The sequence below is a fragment of the Ranitomeya variabilis genome, chromosome 6, assembly GCF_051348905.1.
Source record: "Ranitomeya variabilis isolate aRanVar5 chromosome 6, aRanVar5.hap1, whole genome shotgun sequence".
Taxonomy (NCBI): domain Eukaryota; kingdom Metazoa; phylum Chordata; class Amphibia; order Anura; family Dendrobatidae; genus Ranitomeya; species Ranitomeya variabilis.
In genome coordinates, this window is record NC_135237.1 from 67,263,457 (window position 1) to 67,275,880 (window position 12,424).

General features: G+C 41.7%; 2 protein-coding genes across 2 annotated transcripts in view; one reads left to right on the forward strand and one right to left on the reverse strand.

Annotated features, from left to right (window-relative positions):
- The window catches only part of LOC143781788 (protein NYNRIN-like), a 1,337,202-nt gene that overhangs the window by 671,485 nt on the left and 653,293 nt on the right, over nucleotides 1-12,424 (forward strand). The window lies entirely within an intron of this gene.
- Nucleotides 1-12,424, reverse strand: part of RBM33 (RNA binding motif protein 33) — a 165,473-nt gene that overhangs the window by 8,696 nt on the left and 144,353 nt on the right. The window contains exon 18 of the mRNA XM_077268611.1: nucleotides 8,713-8,801. Coding sequence (XP_077124726.1) covers nucleotides 8,713-8,801 — 89 coding nt within the window. The remainder of the gene's footprint in view (nucleotides 1-8,712; nucleotides 8,802-12,424) is intronic.

Genomic DNA, 12,424 nt, shown 5'->3' on the forward strand with positions numbered 1-12,424 from the left:
AAACAAAATATCATCAAAGCGACTCTTCAAATGCAATGAGCAAAAATTTTAAAAACGTCTAAAATTTTAAAAACAGCATAGACTGCAGTGTGTGCCGTCAGTGATTTTCATAGACCTACAAATGCTTCTCACTAAATTAGAATAGCATCAAAAAGTTAATTTATTTCAGTTCTTCAATACAAAAAGTGAAACTCATATTATATAGTCATTATAAACAGAGTTATCTATTTCAAGTGTTTATTTCTGTTAATGTTGATGATTATGGCTTACAGCCAATGAAAACCCAAAAGTCATTATCTCAGTAAATTAGAATACTTAACACCAGCTTGAAAAATGATTTTAACCCCTTCACCCCCAAGGGTGGTTTGCACGTTAATGACCGGGCCAATTTTTACAATTCTGACCACTGTCCCTTTAGGAGGTTATAACTCTGGAACGCTTCAACGGATCTTGGCGATTCTGACATTGTTTTCTTGTGACATATTGTACTTCATGATAGTGGTAAAATTTCTTCGATATAACTTGCGTTTATTTGTGAAAAAAACGGAAATTTGGCGAAAATTTTGAAAATTTTGCAATTTTCCAACTTTGAATTTTTATGCCCTTAAATCACAGACATATGTCACGCAAAATACTTAATAAGTAACATTTCCCACATGTCTACTTTACATCAGCACAATTTTGGAACCAAAATTTTTTTTTGTTAGGGAGTTATAAGGGTTAAAAGTTGACCAGAAATTTCTCATTTTTACAACACCATTTTTTTTTAGGGACCACATCTCATTTGAAGTCATTTTGAGGGGTCTGTATGATAGAAAATACCCAAGTGTGACACCATTCTAAAAACTGCACCCCTCAAGGTGCTCAAAACCACACTCAAGAAGTTTATTAACCCTTCAGGTGTTTCACAGGAATTTTTGGAATGTTTAAATAAAAATGAACATTTAATTTTTTTTCACACAAAATTTATTTCAGCTCCAATTTGTTTTATTTTACCAAGGGTAACAGGAGAAAATAGACTGCAAAAGTTGTTGTACAATTTGTCCTGAGTACGCTGATACCCCATATGTGGGTGTAAACCATTGTTTGGGCGCATGGCAGAGCTTGGAAGGGAAGGAGCGCCATTTGACTTTTCAATGCAAAATTGACTGGAATTGAGATGGGACGCCATGTTGCGTTTGGAGAGCCCCTGATGTGCCTAAACATTGAAACCCCCTACAAGTGACACCATTTTGGAAAGTAGACCCCCTAAGGAACTTATCTAGATGTGTGGTGAGCACTTTGACCCACCAAGTGCTTCACAGAAGTTTATAATGCAGAGCCGTAAAAATAAAAAATCATATTTTTTCACAAAAATGATATTTTCGCCCCCAATTTTTTATTTTCCCAATGGTAAGAGAAGAAATTGGTCCCCAAAAAATGTTGTGCAATTTGTCCTGAGTACGCAGATACCCCATATGTTGGGGTAAACCACTGTTTGGGCGCATGGCAGAGCTTGGAAGGGAAGGAGCGCCATTTGACTTTTCAATGCAAAATTGACTGGAATTGAGATGGGACGCCATGTTGCGTTTGGAGAGCCCCTGATGTGCCTAAACATTGAAACCCCCTACAAGTGACACCATTTTGGAAAGTAGACCCCCTAAGGAACTTATCTAGATGTGTGGTGAGCACTTTGACCCACCAAGTGCTTCACAGAAGTTTATAATGCAGAGCCGTAAAAATAAAAAATCATATTTTTTCACAAAAATGATCTTTTCGCCCCCAATTTTTTATTTTCCCAAGGGTAAGAGAAGAAATTGGTCCCCAAAAAATGTTGTGCAATTTGTCCTGAGTACGCAGATACCCCATATGTTGGGGTAAACCACTGTTTGGGCGCATGGCAGAGCTTGGAAGGGAAGGAGCGCCATTTGACTTTTCAATGCAAAATTGACTGGAATTGAGATGGGACGCCATGTTGCGTTTGGAGAGCCCCTGATGTGCCTAAACATTGAAACCCCCCACAAATGACACCATTTTGGAAATTAGACCCCCTAAGGAACTTATCTAGATGTGTTTTGAGAGCTTTGCACCCCCAAGTGTTTCACTACAGATTATAACGCAGAGCCGTGAAAATAAAAATTCTTTTTTTTTTTTTCACAAAAATGATTTTTTAGCCCCCAGCTTTTGTATTTTTACAAGAGTAACAGAATAAACTGGACCCCAAAAGTTGTTGTCCAATTTGTCCTGAGTACGCTGATACCCCATATATGGAGGGTAACCACTGTTTGGGCGCATGACAGAGCTCGGAAGGGAAGGAGCGCCATTTGGAATGCAGACTTAAATGGATTGGTCTGCAGGCGTCACGTTGCATTTGCAGAGCCCCTGATGTACCCAAACAGTACAAACCCCCCACAAGTGACCCCATATTGGAAACTAGACCTCCCAAGGAACTTATCTAGATGTGTTGTGAGAACTTTGAACCCCCAAGTGTTTCACTACAGTTTGTAACGCAAAGCCGTGAAAATAAAAATTCTTTTTTTTTTTCACAAAAATGATTTTTTAGCCCCCAGCTTTGTATTTTTACAAGGGTAACAGAATAAATTGGACCCTACAAGTTGTTGTCCAATTTGTCCTGAGTACGCTGATACCCCCTATGTGGGGGGTAACCACTGTTTGGGCACATGACAGAGCTCGGAAGGGAAGGAGCGCCATTTGGAATGCAGACTTAAATGGATTGGTCTGCAGGCGTCACGTTGCATTTGCAGAGCCCCTGATGTACCCAAACAGTACAAACCCCCCACAAGTGACCCCATATTGGAAACTAGACCTCCCAAGGAACTTATCTAGATGTGTTGTGAGAACTTTGAACCCCCAAGTGTTTCACTACAGTTTGTAACGCAAAGCCGTGAAAATAAAAATTCTTTTTTTTTTTCACAAAAATGATTTTTTAGCCCCCAGCTTTGTATTTTTACAAGGGTAACAGAATAAATTGGACCCTACAAGTTGTTGTCCAATTTGTCCTGAGTACGCTGATACCCCCTATGTGGGGGGTAACCACTGTTTGGGCACATGACAGAGCTCGGAAGGGAAGGAGCGCCATTTGGAATGCAGACTTAAATGGATTGGTCTGCAGGCGTCACGTTGCATTTGCAGAGCCCCTGATGTACCCAAACAGTACAAACCCCCCACAAGTGACCCCATATTGGAAACTAGACCTCCCAAGGAACTTATCTAGATGTGTTGTGAGAACTTTGAACCCCCAAGTGTTTCACTACAGTTTGTAACGCAAAGCCGTGAAAATAAAAATTCTTTTTTTTTTTCACAAAAATGATTTTTTAGCCCCCAGCTTTGTATTTTTACAAGGGTAACAGAATAAATTGGACCCTACAAGTTGTTGTCCAATTTGTCCTGAGTACGCTGATACCCCCTATGTGGGGGGTAACCACTGTTTGGGCACATGACAGAGCTCGGAAGGGAAGGAGCGCCATTTGGAATGCAGACTTAAATGGATTGGTCTGCAGGCGTCACGTTGCATTTGCAGAGCCCCTGATGTACCCAAACAGTACAAACCCCCCACAAGTGACCCCATATTGGAAACTAGACCTCCCAAGGAACTTATCTAGATGTGTTGTGAGAACTTTGAACCCCCAAGTGTTTCACTACAGTTTGTAACGCAAAGCCGTGAAAATAAAAATTCTTTTTTTTTTTCACAAAAATGATTTTTTAGCCCCCAGCTTTGTATTTTTACAAGGGTAACAGAATAAATTGGACCCTACAAGTTGTTGTCCAATTTGTCCTGAGTACGCTGATACCCCCTATGTGGGGGGTAACCACTGTTTGGGCACATGACAGAGCTCGGAAGGGAAGGAGCGCCATTTGGAATGCAGACTTAAATGGATTGGTCTGCAGGCGTCACGTTGCATTTGCAGAGCCCCTGATGTACCCAAACAGTACAAACCCCCCACAAGTGACCCCATATTGGAAACTAGACCTCCCAAGGAACTTATCTAGATGTGTTGTGAGAACTTTGAACCCCCAAGTGTTTCACTACAGTTTGTAACGCAAAGCCGTGAAAATAAAAATTCTTTTTTTTTTTCACAAAAATGATTTTTTAGCCCCCAGCTTTGTATTTTTACAAGGGTAACAGAATAAATTGGACCCTAAAAGTTGTTTTCCAATTTGTCCTGAGTACGCTGATACCCCCTATGTGGGGGGTAACCACTGTTTGGGCACATGACAGAGCTCGGAAGGGAAGGAGCGCCATTTGGAATGCAGACTTAAATGGATTGGTCTGCAGGCGTCACGTTGCATTTGCAGAGCCCCTGATGTACCCAAACAGTACAAACCCCCCACAAGTGACCCCATATTGGAAACTAGACCTCCCAAGGAACTTATCTAGATGTGTTGTGAGAACTTTGAACCCCCAAGTGTTTCACTACAGTTTGTAACGCAAAGCCGTGAAAATAAAAATTCTTTTTTTTTTTCACAAAAATGATTTTTTAGCCCCCAGCTTTGTATTTTTACAAGGGTAACAGAATAAATTGGACCCTAAAAGTTGTTTTCCAATTTGTCCTGAGTACGCTGATACCCCCTATGTGGGGGGTAACCACTGTTTGGGCACATGACAGAGCTCGGAAGGGAAGGAGCGCCATTTGGAATGCAGACTTAAATGGATTGGTCTGCAGGCGTCACGTTGCATTTGCAGAGCCCCTGATGTACCCAAACAGTACAAACCCCCCACAAGTGACCCCATATTGGAAACTAGACCTCCCAAGGAACTTATCTAGATGTGTTGTGAGAACTTTGAACCCCCAAGTGTTTCACTACAGTTTACAACGCAGAGCCGTGAAAATAAAACATATTTTTTTCCCACAAAAATGATTTTTAGCCCCCCAAATTTTTATTTTCCCAAGGATAACAAGAGAACTTGGACCCCAGAAGTTGTTGTTCAATTTGTCCCGAGTACGCTGATAACCCATATGTTGGGATAAACCCCTTTTTGGACGCACGGGAGAGCTCGGAAGGGAAGGAGCACTGTTTTACTTTTTCAACGCAGAATTGGCTGGAATTGAGATCGGACGCCATGTCGCGTTTGGAGAGCCCCTGATGTGCCTGAACAGTGGAAACTCCCCAATTCTACCTGAAACCCTAACCCAAACACACCCCTAACCCTAATCCCAACGGTAACCCTAACCCTACCCCTAACCTCACCTCTAACCGTTTAATGAACATTTTCTGACAGTCATAAGTGCCACGTATTTAAGTGCCACGTATTTAAGTGCCACATATTTAAGTGCCACATATTTAAGTGCCACGTGTTTCAGTGCCACGTGTTTCAGTGCCACGTGTTTCAGTGCCACGATATTTCAGTGCCACGTATTTCAGTGCCACGTACTATAAATACTATAACTATGTGGTTATACGTGGCACTGAAATATCGTGGCACGTAAATACGTGGCACTTAAGTACGTGGCACTTAAGTACGTGGCACTTAAGTACGTGGCACTTATATACGTGGCACTTATATACGTGGCACTTATATACGTGGCCACTGAAATATCGTGGCACTTATATACGTATATAAACGTATATTTTAGTGCCACGTATTTCAGGTTAGGGGTAGGGTTAGGGGTAGGGTTTTTTTTTTTTGTTTGTTTTCTTGTGTTTTTCTATAAAAACGCATGCGTCTAAAAACGCATGCGTTTTACCACGTTTACATGCGTTTTTTCACACATGCGTTTTTTTAAAAAACGCATGCAGATAAAAACGCAAGTGTGAAACCAGCCTAAAAGACGCTTTTTATAGCAAAAAAGTTTTTGCGTCTCCACATTTTGAGACCTATAATTTTTCCACATTTTGGTCCACAGAGTCATGTGAGGTCTTGTTTTTTGTGGGACGAGTTGACGTTTTTATTGGTAACATTTTCGGACACGTGACCATTTTTGATCACTTTTTATTCCGATTTTTGTGAGGCAGAAGGACCAAAAACCAGCTATTCATGAATTTCTTTTGGGAGAGGCGTTTATACCGTTCCGCGTTTGGTAAAATTGATAAAGCAGTTTTATTCGTCGGGTCAGTACGATTACAGCGATATCTCATTTATATAATTTTTTTATGTTTTGGCGCTTTTATACGATAAAAACTATTTTATAGAAAAAATTATTATTTTGGTATCGCTTTATTCTCAGGACTATAACTTTTTTATTTTTTTGCTGATGATGCTGTATGGCGGCTCGTTTTTTGCGGGACAAGATGCCGTTTTCAGCGGTACCATGGTTATTTATATCCGTCTTTTTGATCGCGTGTTATTCCACTTTTTGTTCGGCGGTATGGTAATAAAGCGTTGTTTTTTGCCTCGTTTTTTTTTTTTTTTTCTTACGGTGTTTACTGAAGGGGTTAACTAGTGGGGCAGTTTTATAGGTTGGGTCGTTACGGACGCGGCGATACTAAATATGTGTACTTTTATTGTTTTTTTTATTTTATTTAGATAAAGAAATGTATTTATGGGAATAATATTTTTTTTTTTTTTTCATTATTTTGGAATATTTTTTTTTTTTTTTTTTACACATTTGGAAAATTTTTTTTTTAACTTTTTTACTTTGCCCCAGGGGGGGACAATACAGATCGGTGATCTGCCAGTTTGCATAGCACTCTGACAGATCACCGATCTGAGGAAAGTGCAGGCTGCTTCACAGTGCCTGCTCTGAGCAGGCGTCTGTGAAGCCACCTCCCTCCCTGCAGGACCCGGATCCGCGGCCATCTTGGATCCGGGTCTGGGAGCTGCAGGGAGGGAGGTAAGACCCTCGCAGCAACGCGATCACATCGCGTTGCTGCGGGGGGCTCAGGGAAGCCCGCAGGGAGCCCCCTCCCTGCGCGATGCTTCCCTGCACCGCCGGCACATCGCGATCATGTTTGATCGCGGTGTGCCGGGGGTTAATGTGCCGGGGGCGGTCCGTGACCGCTCCTGGCACATAGTGCCGGATGTCAGCTGTGATAATCAGCTGACACCCGGCCGCGATCGGCGGCGCTCCCCCCGTGAGCGCCGCTGATCGCGTATGACGTACTATCCCGTCGGCGGTCATACGGGCCCACCCCACCTCGACGGGATAGTACGTCAGATGTCAGGAAGGGGTTAAAATCCCAAATGTTGGCCTACTGAAATGTATGTTCAGTAAATGCACTCAGTACTTGGTTGGGGCTCCTTTTGCATCAATGCGGTGTGGCATGGAGGCGATCAGCCTGTGGCACTGCTGAGGTGTTATGGAAGCCCAGGTTGCTTTGATAGCAGCCTTCAGCTCGTCTGCATTGTTGGGTCTGGTGTCTCTCATCTTCCTCTTGACAATACCCCATAGATTCTCTATGGGGTTAAGGTCAGGTGAGTTTGCTAGCCAATCAAGCACAGTGATACTGTTGTTTTTAAACCAGGTTTTGGTACTTTTGGCAGTGTGAACAGGTGCCAAGTCCTGCTGGAGAATGGAATTTCTATCTCCAAAAAGCTTGTCGGCAGAGGGAAGCATGAAGTGCTCTAAAATGTCCTGGTAGATGGCTGCGCTGACTTTGGTCTGGATAAAACACAGTGGACCTACACCAGCAGATGACATGGCTCAATAAAACCATTCTCTGATTGTGGAAACTTCACACTAGACCTCAGGCAGCTTGGATTGTGGCCTCTCCACTCTTCCTCCAGACTCTGGAACCTCGATTTCCAAATGAAATGCAAAATTGACTTTCATCTGAAAACAACACCTTGGACCACTGAGCAACAGTCCAGTTCTTTTTCTCCCTGGCCCAGGTAAGACACTTCTGGTGTTGTCTATTGGTCATGAGTGACTTGACACAAGGAATGCGACACTTGTAGCCCATGTCCTGGATATGTCTGTGTGTGGTGGCTCTTGAAGCAATGACTCCAGCAGCAGTCCACTCCTTGTAAATCTCCCCCAAATTATTGAATGGCCTATTCTTAACAATCCTTTCAAGGCTAATATTATTCCGGTTGCTTGTGCACTTTTTTCTACCACACTTTTTCCTTCCCCTCAACTTTCCATTAATATGCTTGGATACAGCACTCTGTGAACAGCCAGCTTCTTTAGCAATGACCTTTTGTGGCTTACCCTCCTTGTGGAGTTTGTCAGTGACTGCCTTCTAAACACATCTGTCAAGTCAGCAGTCTTTCTCATGATTGTGGAGCCTACTGATACAGGCTAAGGGACCTTTTTAAATGCTTAGGAAGCCTTTGCAGGTGTTTTTTGTTAATTACTCTAATTTACTGAGATAATGACTTTTGGGTTTTCATTAGCTGTAAGCCATAATCATCAACATTAACAGAAATAAACACTTGAAATAGATCACTCTGGTTGTAATGACTCTATATAATATAGGAGTTTCAGTTTTTGTATTGAAGAACTGAAATAAATTTACTTTTTGATGATATTCTAATTTAGTGGGAAGCACCTGTATATGGATAATTCTGATCTGTGACTGTTATTAAAAACAAACAGCAAATATTGTTGCATTCTGTGAAAAACAGCCGTCTGAATGAGGCCTAAGGATATGATTAGAAGCATAGTCCCCTGTACTATAAACCAGTAGTGGCTGTTTAGTGAGGTGGAAGGTCCTAATAGGTTCCCTTTAGTGAACCCTATGTAATCAAACTCCTCAAAAATAAACTCACTGATTGTTCAATAAGAGTCGTTGATTATAATGAAAGGTAAAGGTGAAATGGCTAAAACATACCTGTGAAACCTCTGCTGAAATTGTGAAGCATGGAGAGGACTCTCAAATGTTGCAATGGCTTTTCTTTGATGGGGAAACATCTGAAGATTCTGCAAGAAAAAAAAAAAAAGGAAAAACAAAGAAGATATATAATTTAGATACAAATCCATATGCAACATCTTTGTTTCTACTGCAGCAGAAAATCTAAGAGAAAGTATTTTTCAATAATAAATATTTCAAAAGGGGCCTAAAGGGGTTGTTCAGGACTTTTTCTGTGACTAAAAATGAACAGGCGGGTAATTGCCAACTACCTGCCTGTTATACCAGGCGCTGGCACAGAGAGGTCACTGATAGTGATGAGCGAGTGTACTCGTTGCTCGGGTTATCCTGAGCACGCTTGGGTGACCTCCGAGTATTTATGACTGCTCCTCGGAGATTTAGTTTTCATAATGGCAGCTGAATGATTTACAGCTACTAGCCTGCTTGATTACATGTGGGGATTCCCTAGCAACCAGGCAACCCCCACATGTACTCAGCCTGGCTAGTAGCTGTAAATCATTCAGCTGCCGTGATGAAAACGAAATCTCCGAGCAGTCATAAATACTCGGAGGTCACCCAAGCGTGCTGGGGAAAACCCGAGCAACGAGTACACTAGCTCATCACTAGTCATTGACCGTTCCGTTCCGTTAAAACCGCCGCTTTTCTTCTTTCAGGCTGTTCTGTTGATGGGCTTTTCTTCTTTCAGGCTGTTCTGTTGATGGGCATGATTTCCGGGTCATGCTGATTGACAGCCTGCTTCCCGCAGAAAGGCAGTCGGCTGACAATCAGCATGACATGTGCAGTCACATCAGAGCAGAGCAGAAGAAAAGCCACTGCTTTGTCAATTTGAGGTCAGTGGACGCTGCTGATTCACTGGCTGGAGAGTTCTGTGACAACATACTTTGTGGATGAGATAGATTATTAGGAATTCCAGGACAAAAAAAAAAAAAATTTACAGACCGTTAGGTATGGAAGACTTTCTTCTGGAGAAGATGCTGGCTTGTAATGACATCCTAAGTTGAGTGATGAGGCTCATTAGTGGGTTGGACATTAACTTTTGAAACCTCCAAATGGCTAACTTTCTGTAGGATCTCTAATTTACATACCTTTTTCCCAGGGAACATTGCTTGGCCTAGAGGTCTTGCTATGTCACCTTGTCTGTTGCCATCAAGAGAGACAGTATATCCTAGATATATTTCAAAGTCCTCTCACTCATAAAATCAGCACCCTGCTCTACAATGACGGGAGGCAAGAACCCTGAAAAAGCTCTACAGATAAGTCTATTCCTTTTTTTGGAGTCTTTAGTTTGGCTAAATATTCTTATTCAGGTTACAAGACTTGTTAAAAAGTCAAACATTGTCTTACAGGGAACGCATCTAGAATCGGGAGGTCAGTTCAATGTTTTTATTTTTATGCCATTTCATCATTACAAACAATTCCCACTGATGCATTAAAGCAGTCACAGATATGCAATTTTGATTTAACAAAATAAAAAATCTTTACATAAACATTTTCTTTAAAAAAAAAGTTAAACAAAATAGTCCCAATGGTCCTACATTTCCTTTGTAATCAGATGTACATTTTAAAATAATAGCATCAGGTAAATATAAGAAACTGTAAGGGTTAGAAATTAGAGTGGTTGCCAAGGATTAAATAAATAATGGCTGCTGCTTTCCAAATATAGCTTTAAACCTGGCTGTGTGTATAGGCTTGTACATTACATCATAATCAGTATTAAAAATAAAATATTGACCACTCAGGCTTTTTTTTTTTTTAAAGACTAATTGCCTATTGTTTCAGGAAATAACACGTGTATATAGCCACAATGGTTGGGTCCCAACCTATGTTTTGTATTGAAGCGTGTGCTAGGTAATGGTCAAGGAAAAGGGAGCAGGGTTAGGTGTGACATTGCATTTTAGGGGGTGGGTCCTGTTTTAATAGTATAGATGTGTTATTTGTCATTGTAATCCTGACTCTGCTGATCAGAAACCCCGAGGGGAAAACTCTTCCTGAAGGAAATCTGATCAAATCTGTGTTAAGTTTTTGTAATGCAGATTAATTCCTTATTTTTTCAATCCTTTATACCATTCCTGAGTTATGACTTGTCCTACAACAGCTCCCTGGTCTCTTTCCTCACCCACCACCATCCTGTGTCCACTGAATGACCTGCCTCCCTAACCAGAGATCTTGTGCAGACAGCTGTCATTCTCTAAGGGCAGTACTTTCGGAAATCCCCGTAAGTGAAGGGTCAAGACCCCTGAACTTGTAGTTCATTGACAAACATTTGAAAAGCGATTACTCGGGAATTGAATAAAGGATTTTAAAACAACAAAGTAAAAAAATTAATCAGCATTACACTGACCTAACACAGATTAGATCAATTGGGGGTAACAAAATCCTGGCAGGTTCTCCCGAAAGGACAGGAAGTAAAAATTGCAAGATTACTAACAATAAAATTTTAATAAAAATCATGGGTCAAAAATTGCCAAACTTAAAAATACATGTAGCAGAAAAACCTGATTTAAACAATAGGTAATTTTCTGATGATAGCTTCTCGCACCAATAAGCGGTTTGCATTTTTTGTTTTCAGTAATCAATGGGACTACCGACAAAATGGCTGCATAAAGGCTGCAAAATTAGCAACTTGTCTAAACCAATTTCATCTCATGTCACTGGTTCAGGGAAAATAAGGTCAGTCCATTCAGCGTTGTGTTTTAGATCTAGGACACATACTTTAATAGAAGTTACATTTTTTTATGATAATTTATTAATTGAATCCAAATACTCTACTTTTTTTTTATGGCGTTACATATTAAAAAGGAAAAAAAAACACAAACCTAAAAAGGGAAATAAGTTTAATACAATTGTGCGCATTTTGATAGATGTGTTACCGCATGAATGGTAATAACATCTCTAGGACAGTCATCATGTGACTAATGGAGGCCTTAGAGACACTCCGTAACTAATCTGAGCCTTTACACCAGTGGTGAACAGCACAGTCAATTGTTTGTAACTAAAGCCAATGGGATGGCATTGGGCCTTAAAGGGAACCTGTCACCCCCAAAATCGAAGGTGAGCTAAGCCCACCGGCATCAGGGGCTTATCTTCAGCATTCTGGAATGCTGTAGATAAGCCCCCGATGTATCCTGAAAGACGAGAAAAAGAGGTTAGATTATACTCACCCAGGGGCGGTCCCGGTTCTGTTCCTATGGGCGTCGCGGTCCGGCGCCTCCCATCTTCTTACGATGATGTCCTCTTCTTGTCTTCACCCTGCGGCTCTGGCGCAGACGTACTTTGCCCTGTTGAGGGCAGAGCAAAGTACTGCAGTGCGCAGGCGCCGGGAAAGGTCGGAGAGGCCCAGCGCACTGCAGTACTTTGCTCTGCCCTCAACAAGGCAGACAATGTACGCCTGCGCCACAGCGTGAAGACAAGAAGAGGACATCATCGTAAGAAGATAGGAGGCGCCGGACCGGACCGCGATGCCCATAGGAACAGAACAGAACCGGGACAGCCCCTCGGTGAGTATAATCTAACTTGTTTTTCTCATCTTTCAGGATACATCGGGGGCTTATCTACAGCATTACAGAATGCTGTAGATAAGCCCCTGATGCCAGTGGGCGTAGCTCACCTTCGATTTATTTTGGTGGTGACAGGTTCCCTGTAAAGAGGACAGGCTGGTGGTCTAAAGTCAGGA